The sequence below is a fragment of the Cynocephalus volans genome, chromosome 17, assembly GCF_027409185.1.
Source record: "Cynocephalus volans isolate mCynVol1 chromosome 17, mCynVol1.pri, whole genome shotgun sequence".
Taxonomy (NCBI): domain Eukaryota; kingdom Metazoa; phylum Chordata; class Mammalia; order Dermoptera; family Cynocephalidae; genus Cynocephalus; species Cynocephalus volans.
In genome coordinates this window covers 4,559,697-4,582,577 of record NC_084476.1, presented here as the reverse complement: position 1 = coordinate 4,582,577, position 22,881 = coordinate 4,559,697, and the positions used below count along the sequence as shown (strand labels likewise).

The following is a 22,881-nucleotide window of genomic DNA, read 5'->3' as shown; positions in this document are numbered from 1 at the left end:
CGGGGCGGGCCGGGCGCGCGCGGCCCCTTTAAGGCTTGGCCTACGTGGCAGCCGCTGGAGCCGCCGCCGACGAGCAGCGAGGCCGGCTGCTGGGCACTTCCTGTGGAGGCCGCACGGGCGCGGGCGCCGACGGGCGAGCGCCGAGCGAGCGAGCGAGCGAGCGAACCGAGCCTGCCGCCGCCGCCATGGGCCAGAACGACCTGATGGGCACGGCCGAGGACTTCGCCGACCAGGTACGGCCTGCAGGGCCCCAGGCCCCGGCCCGAGCCCCCGGCCCGGGCCCGCGGGGGCCGCCCGCACGCTCCAGAGCCGGCCGCGGGCCCCGCAGACGCCCCGAGGCCTGGGCTGGCCCCTCAGCCCTCCAGACCCCGCCGGAGGGGACCCCCGCCCCTCCCGCGGCGTGCGGGGCCGTCTGGGCGGGCGACCCCCGCGCAGCCCGGCCGCGGGTCCCGGGAGGGGCGCTGCGGGGTGTGGGGCCGTCGGCCGGTCTGGCTGACGGTGGGGCAGCGGTCTCTACCCTGGAAACTGCGGGGCGGCACCCTTAGGAGGCGGCGTGGGCAGCTCCCATCCCGAGCAGGAGCGGGGGGCGCCTGGAGAGCCCTCGACCGCAGGACGCCACGGCCCCGTCTTCCGGTTCTCCCCAGGTGTGCCGGACTCTTGGGGTCCCTTTGGCCCTTTGCGTACCTCTCCCTCCCCGGCTGGACTCTGCCCTGGGCTGGAGTGGACGGGTGTCTGTACACAGACCCGGGAGGAGGGGAGGCCTCGCGCCCTATCTCCTTTTCCCTTCCAGAGTGTACAGGTGGCGTTCTGGGCAACAGGGAAGCCCTCCAAACAGGCGGTTGAGTGATGGTTAAAAGCTTCCCAGAGCTGGGTGGACAGGACCAGGTCCTGGAGCACTGAAGGGACGGAGCTTCCTTCCACCTTCGTTTTTGATTGAGCTTGGCAAAGAGATGATGGGGGCGACTGCTTAGGGGTTTGCCTTCCAGAAGTATCCCTCATGTCTACCAGTGAGCAGCCTCATCCCTGCAGGAAGATCCCTTCCTGGCCCACCTGCCACTCATTCCTTGGTTCACTTAGTGTGTTTGTGGCTTTGCCAGAGTTATAAGTAGTGATGGTTACATTTTTAATTTTTATGGGGATGGTAATTGAGTAGTCAAACTCTGAGGCCTAGACTTATTGGAAGGCACGCGCGTGCGTGTGTGTGTGTGTGTGTGTGTGTGTGTGTGTGTGTGTGTGTGTGTGTGTGTGTGTGTGTGTGTGTGGTTTAAAAAAAAAATGAGTGAGCATCTTCTGATCCATTGTCGGGGAGCGAGCTCCCCATTGCTGCGCTCAAGGGGGTGACTCTAGTGCGTCCTCACCCTTGGTTTCTGGCGCTAGTTCCCTGTGAGCTAATATTTTAAAACCAGTTCGGAGGGCAAAGTATATCAACTTGAAGAAATAGTTTTTCCTAAGGTCATGATTTTATGTTTAAAGACAACTAAAAATTGTATCCCTTGCAAAAACAATTTATATTGAAAGCTCTCAAGAATCAGGTTGGCCCTTTTCATTTATAAGTTTTCACTGACATAATTTTTAGTGACCCACTTTTATTTCCCAAGTAGCAACTCGCTTAAGAAGATGGCTCCCTGTAGCCAAGGGAGGTGTGAGGGCTGTATCCACTCACTCTTCTGTCTAGAAAACCCTGGTTTTGCAAGTGAATTTCATAACCAAATGTAGATAAAATGTCTCCAATCAAGCTGCCGCCAACTATCAAATGATAGACTCTCCTGGAAAAAAAAAGTTCAGAATTTCTTTACATAATCCTTTCTTCTTTTTCTCCACTTTTTGTTTTGTTTTAAATGAAAGAAGCAGAATCTACTGGAAAGGCCTTGAGGGGAAGGCAAGTCCTGCTCAGGCTCCTGAACTTGCCTGTGGTCACAGCCCTGGAAGAAAAGCCAGGGTAGGGCCCTGTACAGCATGCTGCAGGTGCCTGGTGTTCCTCTTCTGGCACACATCAAGGGGAAAATGCTAGCTCAGTGAAAGGGCGTGCTGCGTAAAAACCAAGATGGATACAGGTTGTGTCTGTCCCACAGTGCAGGCTCTGTTGTCAGTTGATGAGTGTTGGAGTCCACCTGGGTGGTGACAGTATGGCAGCAGGGTGGCTCAGGAGGGCAGCAACTCCTGTGCTCTTCAGAACTAAAGTCAGGACCCTCTTCTGCCATAGGCAGGCGTGGCACAGGGGGACGTGGGCAGGTAACAGTGCACAAAGTCAAATGCAACTTCCCGTGCGCAAGATCTGACTAAGTCGGGGTGGCACTTTTGTCTTTAACATTTATCCACGTAGTATTTAAAACAAAGCTGCCAATAATGAAGGTGCTGAGAGTCCAGGTTGTTAAAACAAAAATCATCAAATTTGAAGACAGTGGGGAATCAAAGCCACTGATCAGGTAATGTGACACACCCATTTTTTCTAACCTTGCCTTTAAAAAACAAAAGCAAAAATGGAGTGACGGGATTTGACCAGAAAGCTGGGCTTCAGAGTGAGGATTAAACGAGCTTTGTCCCCAGGCCCAAGAGTCCTCGCATAGTTATGACAGCAGTATGGAACCTTTAACCAGGCCAGGCCATTGCGCTCCACCTTCAGATGAGCAGAGGGAGGTGTGCCACGGTCTGCACTGGGTCTCAGTGAGGCTGGAGTTTGAATCCTCATCTCGTTACCCAAAGGCTGGGTTCCTCACTGCCTGGCGGTGCTGTGACCTTTCCTTCTGGCCTGCAGGGACCGGTCTGTGGGGAGAAGTGGGCTGGCTCGTTTCTGTTGGCGGGCTTCTCCTGAGCCGCATCTCTTGTCTCTCTGCCTCTGGCATCAAGTACCTTGGGTTGGCCTTGGCAGCCAGGGACAGTGTCCTCTTGCTCCCAGGAAGCCAGGCCGTGGAGAAACTGCTGAGACGTGCTCTATGCAGGAGCTGGGCATTTGGAAGCCGCCAGAAACTCTAATGCACTCAGCAGTCCAAAATATTTGTTCCCTGCAGCTGCTATTCATTGCCTGTTAGACAATCTGCATAATGTAGTTTCCAAGCACATTTATACCAATAAACAGGAATATTAGCACTTAGTGGATTTGCACAATGGCTCATTCCAGAGTGGCAGAAAAGCTGCATGGGGACTTAGTCTCCAGTGTGGCCATTGGTATGTGTACCTGTCCTTATGGGTGGCAGAGTTAGTCCTGGGAACTAGGAGCTGGCCTTGGCCTTTGCTGAAGCATTGGGTAGCAAGGATAGTCCTGACAACACCTGCACCCCACATGTAGCACATGGGTGGGAGTAGGCTCCTGGTTCGCATTGTGTAGCTTGCCATCTGGTGTGGGTAGGGTTCTGGCGACAGCTGTGGGCTCTCTGAGCCTTTCCGTCTTGTTCCTGTGCCGTAAAGGGGTGCAGAGAGGAGGGAGAGAGGAGAGGCTCGCTCTCTGCTCACCGACTTTAACAGGAGGTTAAAAAACAGCCCCCCCGGGGGAGTGGGGTAGAGGAGCAGGGGAGACTGTGGGTAGCGGGCTGCTCCCGGAAGATGACGCATGGTCCTTTCCCCTCCACCGGGGCCTCTGTCTGCCTTTCCTCCAGTCGGGCTTTTTATCTCACAGAGTTTTAGTCAAGGAAGCCACGCTGTCCCCTCCAGCTTAGGTCCGGGTGACAACTTCTGCACTGCGGGGTGCAGCAGGAACCCACAGGGCAGCACTCGGGGACACTTGCTGACACCGTGGTGTCAGCCCTGGCCCAGCCTGACATGGGGAATTGACTCTGCTACAGGCTCCTGTGTTCTAGGGCGTGTGGCCTTCATCTGGCCAGGAAGTAGGGCAGCCCCAGCCATTGGCGAACAGGGAAGCCTGAGCCGCCGTCTTTCTCAGAGCCATTGTAGAGCAGGACCTGCATGCGCTGTCCTCAGCTCCTTTCCATCCTAGACACAGAGGTCGGTTTCTCTGCGTCATGCTGCCGGCCCGGCGCCGGTGTGGTAACAATCACTGTGTTTCCGCAGAGTCAGGTCTCAGGCTGGGTGTAATTACAATTCTAAAATCCCCCTCAACCCTCTGAATAGTAACCCCTTTTAGATAAATCTCAGCTCCCCATGTTTCTTAAGTTGCTTGGACACTATTGCCACTCATGAGCCCTGCCCTGCTTGACTGTGAGCTTCCTGAGGAGATGCCTGCCCACGGGCTGAACCGCTGTGTCGCCTCCTCTTCTCGTGAGCTCTCAGGTCACTGTCCACCTCGGCTCTCCTGTCACAGTTCTCTTACAAGGGTGACATTTTCACAGTGCGCACACGGCTGCGCCACTGTGTGGCGGACCCCTGCAGGGGCTGTTGTCAGCTTGCAGTGCTGCCTGTCCTGCTGGAGTCAGGCTCTTCCCTGCTGTGCTGAGGGGACACTGGTTTGGGGACGCTTTCAAGAGCGGCATGACATGGGCCCAGTGGCCGTCTGGACAGTTGTGACCAACATGTGTGTAGGGAATAAGGTAAAAATTGGGTCTGGTCTTGTTACTAAATGTGGCTTTTTCCTCCGTGTTCATTCCAAACATGCTTATTAGAGGGTGGCTGTTTTAGAGGAGGCTCTGCATCAGCCTGACTTACAAAACCACCTTGAATCGAGACCGTGCTTGCCTTTGAAAATCAGAGCTGCCAAGCAATCGATATGCTCAGTTCAGAGCATAGTATGTGCATTTTGCCCTCTTTTACCCAAAGCGAAGAGTAGTTCTGTCTCCTTGCTGTGTTTGCGTGGGGAAGGGAGGTGCGAGTTGCCTATCCCTCCATCACTCTCCTTTTTGCTCTTTAATTCTCTTGACCCAGACGCTCAAATTAAAAATACTCACCCTCATCAGTATAGTGGGTAGGGGGAAAAAGAGAAGAAAAAGTAGCAGACTCATCAAGGAGGCTTGTGAACTCTGTCTCAGCCTCGTGGGCTGTGCTCACAGCAAATGAGCCTGTTAAAGGAGGGCCCTTGCCTTGGGGTGGGTGGGACCGCAGCCTGAGGGCCAGGGCTTGTCACTTCATTCTGGTAAGCACGGCACACATCAGCAAGAGGGGCACCGCTCTCAATTTGCTTTTATTTATTTTTTATTTTTTTAAAATTTTTTACAAAAGATGACCAGTAAGGGGATTGTAACCCTTGACTTGGTGTTGTCAGCACCACGCTCTCCCAGTGAGCTAACCGGTCATCCCTATATAGGGATCCGAACCCGTGGCCTAGGTGTTGTCAGCACCACACTCTCCCAAGTGAGCCACAGGCCGGCCCCTCACCACTCTCATTTTGGAAGCAAGTCGGCACCGCTCATAACCTGCCTCTCTGCTGCCCTTAGTGTCCATGCCTCCCCTCTTGGGAGTCCTGCCATGGCGCCATCTCTTTGAGAGGTCTGGTCAGCTCTTGTTGAGCTCTTCCTTGCTAGCGGTTGCTTTTCCCCAGGTTTAGACGAGGTGAGGGCCTGTGTCAGTGCCAGGCTTCTTAGCTGGACCATGATGAAAGGTCATTACATGAGAGCCATGCTAAACTGGGAGCGAGGTGGTGTTCTGTTCTCTCTCCCACATAATATGGGTGATTACACCGTTGCTGGGCATTTCAAAAGCATCAGGGCCATCATGCAGGACCTGGGAGAGTGTGTGGCACCACCTGTCCCTGCCCCTCCTGATTTGATGTGAGCATGTTTATGTTGTGCACATGGGCATCTTGTGTTCATCCTCTGAATGGGCTCAAAAACTCAAACAGGAGTATTGGGACCTCTGCTTTTCTTTTCTTCTTTCTTTTTTTTTTTTTTGCAAGAGCTCTGAGACCTCTTTTTTTTAAAACAAGGTCTTTCTCCCTGCCTTGTGTCCTCTGCTTATAGATTTTTAGACTTTTAAAGCTGGAAAGAATCTTAGCATCCATTGATCCACCTGCTGTCCACTTAGTAGGAGGATAGCAGAGACCCCCAGCAAAGTAACCAGGCTTGTCCGTGGTCATGCAGTGCACCGGCTGGTTGGCATCAGGGCAGGATGAGAACACAGAACCTCAGTTGCAGCCTGCACTTCATCTTCCATGCCCAGCTGATTGATTTTCTGGGTGTCTGCTGTCACTGTGATGTCTGCCATCACTTCAGTGGGGGTCAAGGCTGAGTAAGTGTGCATGGAATTGATACTGTGGGCCGCCTGGTTTTGCGACCTCTTCCTGCTCTCCCCGCCGCACACGGAGCATCTGTGGGGCTGCCCAGCCAGGCTCCCCTTGACAGGCCACAGGTTCATCTGAACACCCAGGCACTCATTAACTGACTCTGGCAGCTTCAGTAGTGTCTAAAAACTTTTTCAGATGTTGAAAATTAAGAAACACTCTTATAAATATATCTTCATTTTTTCCAACACTAGGTTTAACCAGCCCTCAGAGGCCTGTGAGCTGACATTCACTCGACTGTCCTGGTGAGGGGTCCAACTCACCTGTGCCCTTTAGACTCTCACTGACATGTCATCCTGTGGGTGGGTCCCCTGTTCTTTCGCCTGAAGACCTCCCGTGTTATCATAGATTTCTTTCACTTTGTTTTGAACGGGTGTAGGAGAAAAGTGCCTGGGTAGACCTGTGTGACATTTGCACCTGGCCTTCCACAGTGCAGAGGGGTGTCCTAATCAAGCCATCATAAATGGCATAACTCACGAAGGACAGAAGGAAGTTATAAATGTGTCATTCCCTGTGACGTTTGCCAATGATTTTGCACACCTGCATTTCATCGCTGTCGAAGCCACCATCTATCCCATTTGTTAGTGTGTTGTTTTTTTAAAATTTATTTATTTATTAATTAATTTTTTAAAAAAATGACCAGTAAGGGGATCTTAACCTTTGACTTGGTGTTGTCAGCACTACGCTCTCCCAAGTGAGCTAACTGGCCATCCGTGTACAGGGATCCGAACCCGTGGCCTTGGTGTTACCAGCACCACAGTCTCCCAGGTGAACCATAGGCCGGCCCTTGTTAGTGTGTTTTTAATTTGCTTTGGGTTACATGGGTTTAAAAAAAAAATCCCAGATCCTTCTAGCCATCAGCCACAGCAGTTTCACATTGTACTCACAGTTGGGGCACACTATTTGCCCAAGCTGGACCTTGAGCTTTCCAGAGGGGAGCTTTGTCTGGGCTGGGAATGCCGGCTGCAATCTGTAATGGCATGCGCGTGCTCTCCAGAGCCCAGGGTGTCCTCCTGCTGCTCTGGAGATTTTGAATAACTCTATACATGTGACCTTCCTGTTGGGTTGATTGTGTGGCCCTGTAGGACTGGGACTCTGGCTGTCACCTAAGTGGACCTTTGTTCTGTCTGGAGGAGTTCCCAGCATGGCTGAGGAGGCTGGGAGGTCAAGCCTCAGTATTGCACGTCAGGTCAGCGCGGCCGGGCGAACCTTCTCCCCTCTGGGCTTAGTGTGCTCCTTTGTAACCTGAGGGGATGCACTAGAGCCATAGGGACATGTGGCAATGGTGGGAAGCATTTTGTTGCCACAGTGTGGTGGGGGATCTGTTAATAGCATCTCATGGTAGAAGCCAGGGACGCTGCTAAACTTCCTGCCATGCACGGGACAGCCCTACAGTAAGAGAATGGCCCAGCCCAGGTGCCGGCAGTGCCAAGGGGAGAAAGCCTGGACCAGGCAGTCTCTGAGGCTTTTCAGATGTGTCACTCTAACTTGCTAATGCCCTTGCCTGAAGACAGAAGCTGTGTAACTTGTGGCATTTCCACCTTTGATGACAGTGGCTGCCACCTAAGTGAGGCCTGCCGAGGTGATGGGGAAAGTCATAGCAGAAGAGTGTCAGGGCCGTTGCCCTATGGAGTCTGCGCAGATTGGCCCAGTGCCGAGTCATTCATCTCTGGGACTGATGCTTGGGTTGTCGTGTGTGTCCAGGCCTACAGGGTAGCACTTGGGAGCAGGTGCAGAGTCCCCAGGTCTCTCCTGGGGAGGCTGTGGGGCTGATAGGAGCTCTTATCTTCTGCAGTTTCTGCTTGTCTTTACTGCCCTGCTACCCACGCACCCACTGCCCAAGCCTGGCTGTGGTCCGGCGTTCCCCATGACAGCCGCCTCACCCTTGGGTTTCTGTGGCCCTGCAGTTCCTCCGAGTCACAAAGCAGTACCTCCCCCACGTGGCACGCCTCTGCCTGATCAGCACCTTCTTGGAGGATGGCATCCGCATGTGGCTCCAGTGGAGCGAGCAGCGTGACTACATCGACACCACCTGGAGCTGCGGCTACCTGCTGGCCTCCTCCTTCGTGTTCCTCAACTTGCTGGGACAGCTGAGTGAGTGGCTCTGCAGGGAGGGGAAGTTGCATCAGGGCTTCCTGCTCTGTGCTCATCATCGAGTGGGAGACAGTAGTGTGTTCTCCCTCGTCCATCCTCTCCAGTGCAGGTGTGCCAGGCCAGAGAGTTCAGTTCTGTGAGCGTTTGGCTGGATGCTCTGACTCTAGGCCTGGGCCCATTGCTTTGGGGCTTGCTAAAGAAATGTCACCTAGTCTCTGTTAAGTGCCCAAAGCAGGAGACACTGGAGACTGGTGTGGGTGGACCAAAGAGATCCTAAGGCAATCAAAGGCAAGGGTGTCTAAAAAGGAGAAATAGGATTTAGGTAAATGGAGAAGGGAGAGCATTAGGCCAGAATGAAGTTCATGTTGGCTTCAGACCATTAGTCTGCTCTTGACAGGCTGTCCCTCCCTCCTTTGTAAACTATGGGGCTAGAAAGGGACTCACACTTCCCACCTACCCCAGAGCCCTCCGGAGTGGAGCAGTTAATTACCTGCTCCAATGGACAGCTGACACTGGGAAATGGCCCCTTCCTTTTTTTTGTGGCTGTCCGGTACAAAGATCCAAATCCATGACCTTAGTATTATAAGGCTGCAGTCTAACCAACTGAGCTAAGTGGCCAGTCCCATTCTTTATTATAGCAAGGGATCCACTTTCTAGACTAGTGTTTTTGATAAGTAAAGTCCAATTAACTTGTTGTGTATGGTCCTTGCCTATCATTAATTCTCCCAGAAGTTGCTTTTTGCGTGGGTTGGTAGTTTGGCTGCAGCTGGACCAGAGGGCCAAGTGGGGTGGCAGTGCCCTGCGACATTGCCTCCTTGCCCGGGACCTACCTGCAGTTTCCCTGACTCTTGCCCTTCTCCTTTCCAGCTGGCTGTATCCTGGTGTTGAGCAGAAACTTCGTACAATACGCCTGCTTTGGGCTGTTTGGAATCATAGCACTGCAGGTACATGGGGCACAGGGTGGCGGCTCACTGTGAAATTCACAGCACTGCAGGAGCTTGACTGTGGAGTCAAGGCACTGTAGGCGCATGGGTGTGGGGGCGGGGCTCACTGTGGAGTCACAGCGTTGCAGGTGCATGGAATGCGGGTGGGGGGACTCACTGTGGAGTCACGGTGCTGCAGGAGCATGGGTGCAGGGTGGGGACTCACTTTTTGCTCTGGTGGAGCAGAGCTTCTGAAAAGGCATCTTGAGGGTTAAGTGTCACTCCCTTTCAGCCCTCTGCATGTCTCTGACAGCCTGGAATGCCTTTTCTCTTCTGGGGAAATTGCTAGATTTTCCTCATTACATGCTCAGGAGAACCAGACAGCCAGGCAGGGCTGTAGAGGTTGTCCCCCCCAGGAGGTGCTGGCTTTGGAAACTGGGCATCTTTTGCCACTTTCCTGAGATTCCTGTGGCAAGGGATCAACCCTGAGGATGGCTGCAGCCAAGACACCATCTTGTTATCACTCTACCTCATAAAGAGGACACTTAGCTGTTCAGAGCGAATTGCTCAGAACATAATGCTAATCCAGATCGGTGGCCTCAAAACCACCATGGTCTTCAGAAGGTCATGGGCACAGCTCTGATGATTAAACGGTGCTTGCTGAACAGATCCAGGGCCACCACCACACTCTGAGAACTACCCAGCCAGATATTTCAACTTGGATCTGTCCTCGGTGACCTAAAACGGCTTTGTGTATTTTATATTCTCATTTACATTGGAAAAAGTGCCTCATGCTGTTATAATCCTGTAGAAATTTGTTAGAAAGTGCTGAGACTCAGGTCTTCTCTCTCTCTTTGCGCCCCTCAGACGATTGCCTACAGCATTCTGTGGGACTTGAAGTTTCTGATGAGGTACGTGTGCGGGATGGCAAGATTTAGCGTGCTCCTCATATCTCTAAACTCAGTGTCTATGGGCTAGGGAAGGCTTTGGGTCTGAACTGGACCTCTGAGAAACAGATTCTATAGTGGACACGGCAAAGCCTTTCCCCTACCCAGAGCCCCTGGAAAAGTGGAGAGAATCATCTCCTCTGACCCCTTATTTCACAGTGTGGGGACTGAGGGACACTTGCTCACAGGGACCCAAGCAGGTCAGCAGGGAGGCCAAGACTAGGACTTTGTTCCACATGTGTTCGGGTAGCCTGTCACTGCCTAGTTACATGAGATTTTACATTGGTTTAATGCCAGAGCCGGTGGTCCTGCGCACTCTTGCCTGCCTGGCCCTGCTCAGCAGACGACCCAGGGTGGAGAGAGGGCAGCAAGGGCCCTTCCCGCACTCATGCCAGGACCTCCTTCCATCAGGCCGATGCTCAGACCAGATGCCTGACGAGCTTTTGCTCTGGCGGCATTTCTATTCCTCAGGAACCTGGCCCTGGGAGGCGGCTTGTTATTGCTCTTGGCGGAGTCCCGCTCCGAAGGGAAGAGCATGTTTGCGGGCGTCCCCACCATGCGCGAGAGCTCCCCCAAACAGTACATGCAGCTCGGAGGCAGGGTCTTGCTGGTTCTGATGTTCATGACCCTCCTGCACTTTGACGCCAGCTTCTTCTCTGTAAGTATTCCTGCTTGCTTAAATGGGTCTGGTTTCCTGCCCTTCTAGAAAGTGCTGCCCCTCCCCGTCCCTGCCTGCTCTTGCCTGGTTGTGTGCTGGGCGTAGCCCAGGAGAGCCACTGGAGTTAGCTGAAAGGAAGCAACCTTCTTGATCCCACTAAAACAGACAAAAACCTGTCAATTTCTTGTGTGCCAAGAAACTGCCTTTCTAGCTGATTGTCTGGAGTCTCCCTGACCTCACTGGAGGATCCTGGTGCCTGCCCATGCATGCACCCTCCAGGCTGTGGGCCAGGATCTATGCAGGCTCCTCTCACTTTTCTTTCCTTTGTCGCTGTTCATGCCCTCGCCAAGTACTTTCCACATGGTGTGCCAGGTGTCAGGGGCAGGGTCCTCCAGGAGCTCACAGAGCACACCTCTAGAACTGGCCGAGGGCCCTGGGCAGACAAGGTGCCCAGGAAGGGCTCCTGGCACTGTGGGGAGAGAAGAGAGTGCTTCTGCTGGGATGGCTGGGCAGTTAAAAAGACTTGGGGGTCTGGTCATAGACTAGAGATGCACCGGACCACTACTGGAGCTTGTCTTGGCAAATCTGTCTGTTGCTGATTGGAGACTTTCTTTTCGTCTTCCCCAGACCTCATTCTTCCAAGTAGCTGCTTTATTTCCTGCTTCCGCCCCCCCCCCCACCACCCCTCACTTTTGCTGGCCAGTAAGAGGATCCGAGACCTGAACCCTTGACCCTGGTGTTATGACATCCTGCTCTAACCGACTGAGCAGCCAGCCAGCCCTTAGCTTTCTCTGCCCACTTGTAATGCTTGGTTTTTCAGCTGTCATCTCTTAGCAGTAACATCAACCTGGCACAGATACTTCAATGACACAGGGCAGCTGGAACTTCTTTTTTTATAAAACATGTCTTTCCTCCCCACGTTTATTTTGAATTTCTTATCTCTCAATCTGTGCAGGTTGTCCAGAACATTGTGGGCACAGCTCTGATGATTTTGGTGGCCGTTGGTTTTAAAACCAAGCTGGCTGCTTTGACTCTTGTCGTCTGGCTGTTTGCCATCAACGTGTACTTCAATGCCTTCTGGACCATTCCAGTCTACAAGCCCATGCATGACTTCCTGAAATACGACTTCTTCCAGACCATGTCAGTGATCGGAGGTTTGCTCCTGGTGGTGGCCCTGGGCCCTGGGGGTGTCTCCATGGACGAGAAGAAGAAGGAGTGGTAACAGCAGCAGCCCTGCCCTACCCGGCCAAGAGCCGCGGCTGCGGAGGACCGGCTCAGGGTGGGTCCAACAAAACTGCCAGCATTTCTGTATCCTCTCCTTCCCCTCCCCTGGCAAAGGCACAGATGTTTTGAGAACTTTATTTGCAAAGGCACCTGAAAATTGATGGCTAAATCAGCTCTGGAACCACAATCTGGTATCCAGCTATCCCATGCTGGCCTGCCTAGAGGTGAGCAGCCTCCCCACGCCAAGGTGTTTGGAGTGAACAGCCTGGTCGATTGTGGCCTCTCAGTCCTATTTTGGGATAGCGGGGAGTGAGCCTTCAAGCTGTACTGTGAGCAGACACATTTGTATTTCATTCAAAGCAGTCTCCCTCTTATTTTTTATGATTTTAGTTCAAACTACTAAATGATTTTGGATGACCCAAACATCACAGTTAAACTCCATTTTAAAATGGTACCCATGGCTTCAACATCGTTTCTGCCTGTGCATTGTAGTACTTTATGGGAACGGTGAAAACATTTAGAGAAACCCAGAACCCAAAGACTGACACAGTATTAGAAGATGACTAAAGCTGCTCTTTATGGTAAAGGTCATTAAGCAGAAAATCCGCTGGGATTGGAGCAAAGGTTTTTTAATTGGGAAGTGCCCTGGGAGCTGTATTTCCTCAAGGTAGGGACCGAAGGGCCATTGGTCCTCAGAGAGCTCCCAGCCACCCAGAGCGCGGCAGAGGTACTGCTGGCGAGGACACCACTCGCAGGACAGCCCTGGCCACCCTGGGCAGAGCAGCGACAGGACATGCTCTCAGCCCAGTTACCTCACACTTGACCTTTCCACAGAGCACGGTCTGGACCACAAGCCTCCACTTGCCCATGTACCCCATGCTGCGCTCACCGTCGGGCAGCCGCTCCCCACTTCCCTGAGGCTGCTGCTCAGATTTTGTCAGTTTGCTATGCTGAATGCAGCCAAAATTACTTTTTACAGTTTGTGATGCCTTACGGATGTGATCTTAATCCTGTATTTAAAGTTTTCTAACACTGCCTTATCCTATGTTTCTCTTTTCGCGGGGAAGGGGGATCCAGTTATTGCTGCTGTTCTGCTCATCTGCAAGGTAGTGAATGCCACAGGGGCCATCAGAACACCTCTCCGTGGGCCCAGATCCTGCTGGGGACAGACTGGACCAGGCTGGGTACACAGCATGATCCCCTGAGGGGAGGCAGCAGTGCACCCCACACTTGGAGTGAGGGCTTTCTTGAGGTCCATCCTCCCTGGCACGGTCAGCTGGGTTGTGTAGGACTGAGGTCTGTCCCTGGGGCTGCAGAGGGTCAGTCTTGACCCAGTTCCCATGCTCACCTTCCCCACAAGGAGGGGTGAGGCCCACTTCCCAGTTCTCTGGGAAGCCTCCCCCTGCAGCCTGGACCCACCTGCCCCAAGGGAAGTGTCAGTGCACCTTTCAGCACCCATCTCACGTCCCAAGGCATTTTTACATCCTCCCTAGTGTTTATAAGCGTGGCTTCAAGACACAGGGTTCTTTCCTCCTTGAGATCACTCAGACAGACGCTCACTACATAAAGGGCAGTTTTTAACATCACCTCAGTGGGGCTGTCTCTTAGCCCACACTTGCCCCCATTAACACAGTCAATGACAAATGACACTCGGCCAAGTCACAGTTTCTCTGTGGCCACTGTTGCTGGTTTGTGGAAAGGGGTTGATCGCACGAGACTAAGTGCATAGTTCACACCAGTTCTCTAAAAGCGGCAGCCTCGATCCTAGTGGTCATTCCTGTCCCCTCTGGCTGAGTGGACTAGTGCTCGGGACAGCAGGAGATGCCTTTGCTGGGAGGAGAGGAAAATTAGGATATACCAGCTGGTTTTTGGCAAAACAATTTCCAAAAAAATTTTTCGCTTTATTTGAGAAATGAGTATAAATCTCATTTTATGCTGTACCTTATACCTTAGTTGTCTTGAAAACGTTTTGATTTTTGGAAACACATCAAAATAAACAGTGGCATTGGTTGTATGCAGTGTGCTCCTGTGGTGCTGCCCCGCCCGGGCAGGGGTCTGGCCAGGCTCTCCTCAGGGTGCTGCAGTGAGTTCAGCTGCTCCTTTAGGCTTTGCTGAAGGCCCTTCAGAAGCCCCATCCAGAGAACTCTTCTCTCGGAGTCCATGCTGCTTCCTGGGTGTGGGGGACAGGACCCCCGCTGTATGAACAGATCCTCTTGGCCCTGTCTTAGGGGGTAGCAAGTGTCCTGAGACAAGAATGAGTGGGTGTAGAAGACACCAGGGACACCCCACAGTTTGGAGGATACATGGCAGCCCAAAGAGGAACAGGGGGAAACACCTAAAGGCTTTCTTGAAGGTTTCCAAGATGTGCTTTCTCAGACATCTTTTATTAACCTGACTGTTTGAAAGAACTGAAACTTTTAGGCTTGTGGTGATGACTCTTGAACTTCTTTTTCAACGAGCCCAACTGCTTCTGTGGCATAAACAGAGAATTCTGGTTACAGAGCCCTTCTGATCCCCCAGCCTGCCCACACAGAGAAGGGTCTAGGTGGAAATGCCCACATCGGCATCCCCACCCAGGGCTCCCCTTACAGCTGCTGGACGAGGCAGTGCTCCACAAGTGAGTGCCACACGTCCCTTCTACCCCCAATCCTGCCTGTCCACCACAGGGGGAGGAATCTTCCTTCCTGCTCCAGTCACAAGGCAAGGGTGGTGTCTAGTAATCAAGTCCCTTCCTCTGGGTTCCTGTGCTGCAGGAGCAAGGCCAAATAACCCAGTTTGTACTGGGGACTGGGGGGCAGGTGTCCTCTCAGACCAGAGGTCTGGAACCTCCGTGGAGCCCGACCGTGCTTCTGTGAGGTACAAACCAGGAAGCGACAGGAGGTACACGTGCCCCTCCTCCCCGCCCCCCAAACACAGCAGCTTAGGCTCCCATTTTACTTACAAATTGTTAGCTCGGGATTTCATTTGCACAACAAGCGTTATTTTTTTATAAGAAGAAACTGGAAACCATCGCTAGAGGAAGCCACACCACACCAGCAGCCTGAGGTGATGGCTCACCTCCCCACGCTTACGGACCAGCTCCCGGTCTGCTTCCATCTCCTTTCTGTCCCCAGCGCCCTTCTCTCTCTGGGGCCTTAGCTTCTTGTCCTCTTCATCCATCAAAAAATCATCACTGCTGTCCCCTTTCTCAGTCCCTCCCAGCTGCTTGCTGGTGAATAGCTCAGCTGGAAAGAAGAGAGGGATCTGGCTGAGGCTCATACCAGATAAATTTCACCCCCTTCTGTGCAGGGAACTAAGGGTGAGAGGGGCTGCCAGGGCCCAGGACTGTAGGAGAACACCCAGTGGGAGGGAGCGACACAGGCCAAAGCCAGCTCCCACTTACGTGGGTACAGGTCTGTCATGCTGTCATCGCTCAGGGCTCCCTCATCACTGGATGCGGGCTCCCAGAAGGCTTCTTTGGGGTGAGGTGGCCCATTGCTGTCCGTCGGGTCTTTGCGCCGCTGCCTCCTGTGCAGCAGGCAGGCGGGGACGTACTCCACGCCTTGCTTCTGACATTCTTCGTCTAGGAGACAAGCCAGCACACACCTGCTACTCTCCATGTCCCTCCCATAGTCCTCTGGTCACAGAGCTAACCTGTGGGGGCTGCGAACTGCTAGTGCCCCATACCCACCCTGCTGGATCAAAACCACAGCAGTGGTGGCAAGTAGACACCTCAGCTCAGTTCCCACCAGGCATGGAAGAAGAGTGGTGGAGGGGCTGGGCCATGGCCGAGAGCCAAGAGGGTGGTACAAGTGTTCCTACTGGGCCTGGCCACCCATGGTAGATCCAGCCAGACTATAGGAAGTGGTGGCCAGGAGGGTGCTGAGCAGGCCCAAAGGAAGCTATGCCCCAGTAAGGCTGGTACAGCCTCTCAAATGCAGCCAGGCCTAGAAGGCGGGGCTCAGTGGAAGCTGGCTGCTGGCTCCTGTGCCCCGTGGCTTGGAGTGGGAAGGTGGGACAAGGCTTCCAAGGAAGGACCTCACTGGGTTCACCACCACTGTCCCCTCACGTAGCAAGGGGAGCTGCTGGAGCTCACCAGTACAACGCAGCTCCCTCCCAAGGGGGGACACTGGTTCCCACTGTCCCCCCAATTCTTGCCATCATGCCTCATGGGGTGGACAAGCTTGCTGGGCCCTGACCTCTGATGTCCACGGAGACACTAAGCCTCAGGCTGGCAGCCCTCATGCACAGGGCCAGCTCTCCTGCTTGAAAAACCTGTTGGCCTCTGCTTGCTTTCCTCTGCCTCCCTATAGCTACACTCCAGAAAGTCCTCTCTGTCCAGGACCAGGCTCTGTTCCCACCACACCTCAAGTGCTTTTGTCAAGGTCACCAGGGGCCTCCATGTTGTCAAATCTCACATCCTCACCCCACTCCCCCTCCCTGGGGCTCCTTGGTGCTCGTGCATGGCCCTCCCTTCTCTGTAAATTCTCACCTAATGCTCCTCAAATTTAAAATTTTCATGGAATTTTTTAATTCTCATCCAAAAACTTATTGTTCACACACACAGCTATCTTTTTTTAAGGTTTTTGATGGCTGCTGGTAGGGGGATCCGAACCCTTGACCTTGGTGTTATCAGCCCCACACTCGCCCAGGTGAGCTAACCCACCAGCCCTGCTCTCCCGTCCTAACGATACCATCCCCCTTGCTAGTTCTCGAGCCCGAAACTTGGACTCAGTAAACTTTTTCCTTCCTCTCCCTCACTCCCCTAATCTGATTCTATCCACGAAACAGGCAAAGCCTGTCCCCCTTTTCCTTTTCATCCGGATGACCGCAGCCAGATCCCTTCCAATCTGCTCCTACCACGCAAACTGTTTATGCCTGCCTCGGCCTTAACCCTCGGCGCCTCCCCTGCTAGTGCTCCTGGCCATGGCCTCCAAGACCCTCTGTGGTCTGGTCCAGCCCCACCCTGCGCGCTGGCCCAGGCCGTCCTCAGAGCCTCCCGGCCCAGCGCCTTGCTGCCTGTCCTCCAGAGCTGTCGCCTCTCATGTCGCTCACTGTTCGCCCCTGCCACTTATGGCAGCACGCAGCTACTTCTGCGCATGCTTCCGGCTCTGCACTGGACGCTCCACGGTCGGGGGCCATCGTCCCTCTCCTCGCTGTGCCAGGCCCAGGCACGGATGAAGGATGACCGAGGCACCCCTTCTGCCTTCAAGGGGCGCTCTCGTGCTGGGGGAGGGCAGGCATGCTCCGATGGACTCACATTGCCGCAGGGCTGTCTGGTACCGCCGACCCTGAGTATGCCGCAGCACGTGCTCTGGGGACTTGTTGATGTGCCGCAGCGTGAGTCTGCAGAACAACTGGTGCCTGCGGGGCAGGGAGACCTTGGTTTCAGGAGCACTTCACAGCAAGGACCCAGACCAGCTCTCCACCCTGGCTGCGGTTTGGAATCACCCCGGAGAGTCTAATGGGGATGGTCGAGGATGCGACCGAGCCTCGGGATTTCTAAAAGCTCCCAGGTAATCGCACTCTGCAGCTGGGCTGGCAAGCCGCCGACCGACACGGCCAGCCTTCCGGGGCCGCTGCAGGACGACGCAGCCTGGCGAGGTGCTCGGGCCGCAGCATCCCGTCGCCACACTCTCGGCTGAATCAAGGACCCCTCCCGCGGTGGGGACGGAGCCCGACGCTGTTCAAGGCCCCAGGACGGCTCCCAGGACGCCCGCCCGCCCCCCACGGTGGGCTCCGTGCAGGGATAGAGGGTCTGCGGGCCCGCTGCCCTCCGGGAGCAGGTGGGCTCTGGCGTTTACGAGGACTGCGCCCCGAGGGCCACCTACGCGTTCTTGGTGCTGGGCACCACGTGCGGCTCGAACGCGGCGTAGTCGAAGGCCGGGTCGGCGCGCGTCAGCCGCCGGTACTTCTTGCCGCAGGTGTAGACCTGGAGCTCAGGCAGGCGACAAGGCAGCTCGTGGCCAGTCAGGGCGCAGCGCACCTTGCCGGCTCCGGGAAGGAGCCGCAGGTTCGGGTGAGCGCGCAAGAAAGCCCGCACGTCGGCCGGCGCCTCGCTCATGGCCGGGCCAGAGCTCCTGGCGGCGCGTCCCGGAAGCAGGCGCCCCGCGCCCCGGAAGCAGACGCCTCGCGCCGGAAGCGTCCGCGGGCGGCTGGGCACGATGGCGGCGGCTGGGTTGCGGACGGTGTGGGTGCTGCGCGCGGCGGGGCTGAGGTTACCGCTGCGCGCCGGGCTGGTGAGCGCGGGCTGCGGGGTGCGGGCGAGGGGCGCGGGCCGCGGGGCTCAGCCAGCGTTTCCCTCCTCCGCAGGTCCCGGCCGGCGCTGTCCGGAGAGGCGTCCTTGGGGCCCCTGCGCGCCCAGGTGAGGAGGACTCGGGCGAGGTTGTGATGGGGGCCCGGGAGCAGCCACCGCGCTCTCCGCTCTGCGCCTCGGGGGTGGTCTCTGGGGAAGGGATAAGCAGCGCGGCCGCTCTGGCGCGCGCTCCACGTCCAGGGCCTCGCGGTCGGCCCGTGCCTGCTCCGGGAGCCGCGTTTGGAGTCCGCACGGCGGCCCGGAGCCTCACCCAGTTGTCGAGCGGGGAGCCGGGAGCCCGGCATGCTGGAGTAGCGCGCTCCCAGCCACCAGTCCCTGGGCTGCCTTCGGAGCGCGCAGGGGGTCCGCCGTGTGGGGACTGCTGCACACAAACAGCGGGCGCTTGTGGGTCGGCGCCGGGCGGGCCTGCCTACTGCACGGGGCCTGGGATGCGCTCGGCCGATGGGACTTACCCTCGGCCAGAGAGCTTGAGGGTACTGCTGCGTACCTCGTCCCGTCTTTAAACTTATGACAGTGTGGAGAGAGCTCTGTAAGCCACTCTCCTGAGTTTGTACCATGGGTCTTTGTCTACATAGCACAATAGACAGTAGTGCCGGGGTAAGCTACTTATTAACCGTAGCTTCTCATTAAATGCTCTTTGAATGAATGAGTGAATAACCGTGCATCTTATAGTGCGGTAGAATCCATCTTAGCATATTCTGGAACAAAAAGGTATGAGGTGGTTATATGAGTTAACCAGGGTCATGGTTGGTGGCAGAGCCAGCACTAAGCCCAAGACCTCATTTTTCAGTCAGACATTCCTGAGTGTGTGCCATGTGCCACTGGGTTAGGAGTGGGGCTGGACACGTGTGGCTAGTTGGCCCCGGACGGCAGGTCTCAACTTGTTCGTTCTCTACCACCTTTTCTCGGCAATATTGGTGGAGACTTCTTGAGGAATGGGCTGCTCCAGTTCTATTTGCTCTAGGGCTCTGACCCCATGCCAGTGTTGAAACTTCCTCCAGGGGTGGCCTGGAGGGCAAGCAGGCATGGCAGTTCTACCGCAGAAGCACCTGCCACAAAAGTGGATGACGACTCCTTTCTCCAGTGGTTCCTGCTTCTCATCCCTGTGACTGCCTTTGGTTTGGGGACATGGCAGGTAAAGACTGGCATCTAGTTTTGGTGGCACTGAGCCCTTGACTCTGCTGCTGTCTGTTCAGGTTTATGCTCTGTTTCCACAGGTCCAGCGTCGGGAGTGGAAGTTGAAACTGATTGCAGAGTTAGAATCTAGGATTATGGCTGAGCCCATCCCTCTGCCAGCAGAGTGAGTGTGCGGCTGCCCAGCCAGGGCTGGTCGCACTTGAGGTCGACAGTGGAGCTCTGGCTTCTGCTTGCCATTCTGACCCTCTTCACGTGAACTTTCTCAGTTCCTTCCTTGCCCTCAGACGGGAGCTCTCAAGATCAGTGCTCCTGCTGGACTGGCTGTTCACACCTGATTGCCCTTGTGAAGCTGCCTGAGATATATAGAAAAGTCTTATTTTTGATCCTGGTGTGACCCTTTTATCAGGTCCAGCATACTTGAGGGATCCCCTACGGTGCTAATGGCCCCCTATAGCAGCAATTCTTAGCTTGAGGGTGAGGGCGGATTACATAGGAGGTCTCAACATGGGGGTGGTATTTTGAAAAAGTGCCCTGAATGATTCTACTGCCCTCTCCCCACCATTCAAAAGCACTGTCCTAGAGAGACAGGTACATCCCACAAAGTTTTCCAATCAGGGTAGCACACAGTATGCCATATTTGGCTTGCAGATGGGTTTTTGGCCTACTTATTTTATTTCATATAAAATATTCATCTAGAAGTCCATATTTTTAGCTTCTCTTGAAAAACTGGACTCTGGCAGCACAGATCCACATTCCCACGTGGCAACAAAAGGCTGAGGCTTAGAAATAACCCCCCCATAAGAGGGCACACCTGTGATCCAACAGTCTGCACTGTGCCCTGCCTTCACCTTTCTACATTACTTTCCTGGCCTTCGTGGGCTTTGTAGTTTGCAACCCCCCTTAGAGGATTTCTTTTCCTGACACACTTTGCTTGGCCACAGCTTTTCTCTCCTCTCCGTAGCCCAATGGAACTAAAAAATCTGGAGTATAGGCCAGTGAAGGTCAGGGGGCACTTTGACCACTCCAAAGAGCTGTACATAATGCCCCGAACCATGGTGGACCCTGCCCGAGAGGCCCAGGAAGCGGGCCGGATCTCCTCTTCGACTGAGAGTGGGGCCTATGTGGTCACCCCCTTCCACTGCAGTGAACTGGGGTGAGTAGGCCATGCAGGGAGCTGACTGGTGTTGCAGGTGCAGGCTGTGCGTTTTCATCACTATTTCCTTCCCATCCCCCAGTCTTGGTAAGACACTGGGAAATCTGAGATACCTGGAAAGGTTCAATTCCTTGAAAAGTTTGAAATTCCTAATTTTGGTATCAATAAGCAACCTTCTCAGCCAGTTCATTTGTTACCGAACAACTTCTGTATGTTAAGCTAAGGGAGGAGAGACTAGTGAAAGAGGTCCCTTCTCTGGAGACTGGGGGCCAGCACATTAAATGACTGGTGCAGCATGAGGGGCTGGCAAGAGGAAGTTGAGAAAAGCCCCCAACTCTGCCTAGAGGGAGTTGAGTCAGGGAAGGCTGCTCAGGGGGCTGTTTGGGCCAAATCTTGACTGGAGATGGGAAGAACATTCTAGGCAAAGACAGTGACACACACGTAAGTTAGGGCCTGTGTGATTAGGGGCCTGGAAGACTGATGTATGAATGAAAAAGTTTGGGGGCCTGTTAACCCATAGGATCCTGCGTTTTAGGCCTGGGCTAGGGCCCAAATGATGTACCTCTGGCAGACTGACATGGGCCAGGGCTGCTCCTTGTGGCTGCCCTGGTTAGGAGGGGGAGGTTGGAGGCAACTGTTGATGTGGTTCAAGGGAGAGTTGGGCATCTTAACTCTGGCTGTGCAGTGGGTGGGACACAAGAAAGGAAAGAAGCAGAGACAGAGGGGAGTTAACCAGAAGCCAGGCTGGTAGAAAGGGGTTGGATGGGGCTTTTATCATCAAGGGGCACAAGAGAGGAATACTTTCCCAGAGTGTGGTACTGCTAGGGCTCATTTCCACTGACAGTGTCGTGTTTTAAATCCCTTCCTTGATGCTATAGTGTTCTTATAGATGCCTGAGACACCACTACTGATTGTCTTTATTCCAGAACCCTTCCTCACTTGACATAGCATGTTTATTACTCTAGAATCACCATCCTGGTCAATAGAGGGTTTGTCCCCAGGAAGAAAATGAATCCTGATACTCGGCAGAAAGGCCAGGTAAGGGACATGCACTCTTCCCCACTTGCATAAGGGCCTGTAGGAGTCATCTAGTCTCCATGCAGGGCTCCCCCAAGAGCAATCTCACACCTTCCTATTTATAGATTGAGGGAGAAGTGGATCTAGTTGGGATGGTGAGGCTGACAGAAACCAGGAAGCCCTTTGTCCCAGAGAACAATCCGGAAAGGAACCACTGGTACTACCGGGACCTGGAGGCCATGGCCAGGATCACAGGCGCAGACCCCGTTTTCATTGATGCCAACTTCCGTACGTTGTAACCAGCCCACCCCGGAAGATAGCTTTTGTAAATACCTTGTCTTTCTCTGAACCCCATTCTGTTGCCTCTGCTGTAGCCTTTGTTGGGGCAGGTGGAGGGTGGGGGGAGAGGCAGTGGCAACTCGGCATCTAAGCAAAACTCTGCTAATAAAAGGAGGCAACATGGGATGGTTGATCAGAGATAAAAGCCCATGCAGAAATGACAGCTGTAGGGGACCAGTGCTAAGGCCGGTGGCCAGCACCAGAGGTTGTGAGGAATGGGTCCACTGTCCCTGCAGAGAGCACAGTACCTGGAGGACCCATTGGAGGGCAAACCCGAGTTACTCTGAGGAATGAGCACATGCAGTACATCATTACTTGGTGAGTCCCAGCTGTCCCCTGGTTCCCTCCCCTTTAGGACACTGACACAGGCTAACAGTACAACTGTTTTTCAACCCAAGGTATGGACTCTGTGCAGCCACATCATACCTGTGGTTTAAGAAATTCCTGCGTCGAACACCTGGTATATGATGAGGTCAGCTTTTACAGCCCTGTGCCTGTATCTGTATAATTAGGAAGTCACTGAAGACATTAACTTCAAGAGAATGGCTTTATACTTGATCATATACTGTTGGTGTAAATAAAATTTCTGGGCTCATGTGTACCTTTCTTTCTACCTGAAATGAGTGACCGGTTGATTATAAAATGCTGGTTTGGGTTTCAAAGTATAGTCATGCACCCAATAACATTTTAGCCAAGGACAGACTGTGATGGATTATGATGGCACTGAAAAACTCCTATTGCCTAAAAACATCAGTGTTACATGCAGGGCAAACGCATCCCTCAGCATTTGTAGTATCCCCCCCCCGTACAGGCTGAGTTGTAAAACAGCCTCAGGCAGGTTCTCTGGGAGATGTTCTTGAAGGCACTGCATGCTACCTTCAGTGGAAGAGTGACTGATGACCCTGACTCTGTAGGCCCAGGCTAATGTGTC

General features: G+C 54.1%; 3 protein-coding genes across 6 annotated transcripts; 2 read left to right on the top strand and 1 right to left on the bottom strand.

Annotated features, from left to right (window-relative positions):
- The first annotated feature begins 32 nt into the window (after positions 1–32).
- SURF4 (surfeit 4) lies at positions 33–14,023 on the top strand. Its single transcript, XM_063081880.1, has 6 exons — positions 33–233; positions 8,071–8,257; positions 9,125–9,201; positions 10,048–10,091; positions 10,599–10,785; positions 11,741–14,023. The coding sequence occupies exons 1-6, from the start codon at positions 186–188 to the stop codon at positions 12,005–12,007; spliced, it is 810 nt and encodes a 269-aa protein (XP_062937950.1). The 5' UTR covers positions 33–185; the 3' UTR covers positions 12,008–14,023.
- On the bottom strand, positions 13,890–18,087 carry SURF2 (surfeit 2). Its single transcript, XM_063081881.1, has 5 exons — positions 17,820–18,087; positions 17,249–17,352; positions 15,392–15,571; positions 15,067–15,233; positions 13,890–14,479 (listed from the first exon to the last, which is right to left on the bottom strand). The coding sequence occupies exons 1-5, from the start codon at positions 18,050–18,052 to the stop codon at positions 14,396–14,398; spliced, it is 768 nt and encodes a 255-aa protein (XP_062937951.1). The 5' UTR covers positions 18,053–18,087; the 3' UTR covers positions 13,890–14,395.
- A 55-nt stretch (positions 18,088–18,142) lies between these two features.
- Positions 18,143–22,551, top strand: LOC134365918 (surfeit locus protein 1). 4 transcript variants are annotated; one of them, XM_063082290.1, is made up of 9 exons: positions 18,143–18,227; positions 18,301–18,352; positions 19,306–19,439; positions 19,522–19,604; positions 20,403–20,594; positions 21,560–21,632; positions 21,737–21,899; positions 22,187–22,268; positions 22,349–22,551. In XM_063082290.1, the coding sequence occupies exons 1-9, from the start codon at positions 18,153–18,155 to the stop codon at positions 22,416–22,418; spliced, it is 924 nt and encodes a 307-aa protein (XP_062938360.1). In that variant the 5' UTR covers positions 18,143–18,152; the 3' UTR covers positions 22,419–22,551. The 4 variants fall into 4 exon arrangements, with proteins under 4 accessions (XP_062938360.1, XP_062938358.1, XP_062938359.1 ...); XM_063082288.1 differs by having other exon boundaries at positions 19,288–19,439; XM_063082289.1 differs by having other exon boundaries at positions 18,150–18,205; positions 19,269–19,439.
- The last annotated feature ends 330 nt before the right edge of the window (positions 22,552–22,881 follow it).

What these genes read in the sequence shown, in the direction of transcription:
- SURF4 (XM_063081880.1), top strand. Translation starts at nt 186, where the DNA reads ATGGGCCAGAACGACCTGATGGGCACGGCCGAGGACTTCGCCGACCAG. An exon ending in CAACTTGCTGGGACAGCTGA is followed by an intron (nt 8,258 to 9,124) that starts GTGAGTGGCTCT and finishes TCTCCTTTCCAG; the next exon opens with CTGGCTGTATCCTGGTGTTG. An exon ending in TTGGAATCATAGCACTGCAG is followed by an intron (nt 9,202 to 10,047) that starts GTACATGGGGCA and finishes TGCGCCCCTCAG; the next exon opens with ACGATTGCCTACAGCATTCT.
- LOC134365918 (XM_063082288.1), top strand. Translation starts at nt 18,153, where the DNA reads ATGGCGGCGGCTGGGTTGCGGACGGTGTGGGTGCTGCGCGCGGCGGGG. An exon ending in TGGGGCCCCTGCGCGCCCAG is followed by an intron (nt 18,353 to 19,287) that starts GTGAGGAGGACT and finishes ACCCCATGCCAG; the next exon opens with TGTTGAAACTTCCTCCAGGG. An exon ending in ATACTCGGCAGAAAGGCCAG is followed by an intron (nt 21,633 to 21,736) that starts GTAAGGGACATG and finishes TCCTATTTATAG; the next exon opens with ATTGAGGGAGAAGTGGATCT.
- SURF2 (XM_063081881.1), bottom strand. Translation starts at nt 18,052, where the DNA reads ATGAGCGAGGCGCCGGCCGACGTGCGGGCTTTCTTGCGCGCTCACCCG. An exon ending in CCAGACAGCCCTGCGGCAAT is followed by an intron (nt 15,572 to 17,248) that starts GTGAGTCCATCG and finishes CTTGTCTCCTAG; the next exon opens with ACGAAGAATGTCAGAAGCAA. An exon ending in CATGACAGACCTGTACCCAC is followed by an intron (nt 15,234 to 15,391) that starts GTAAGTGGGAGC and finishes TCTTCTTTCCAG; the next exon opens with CTGAGCTATTCACCAGCAAG.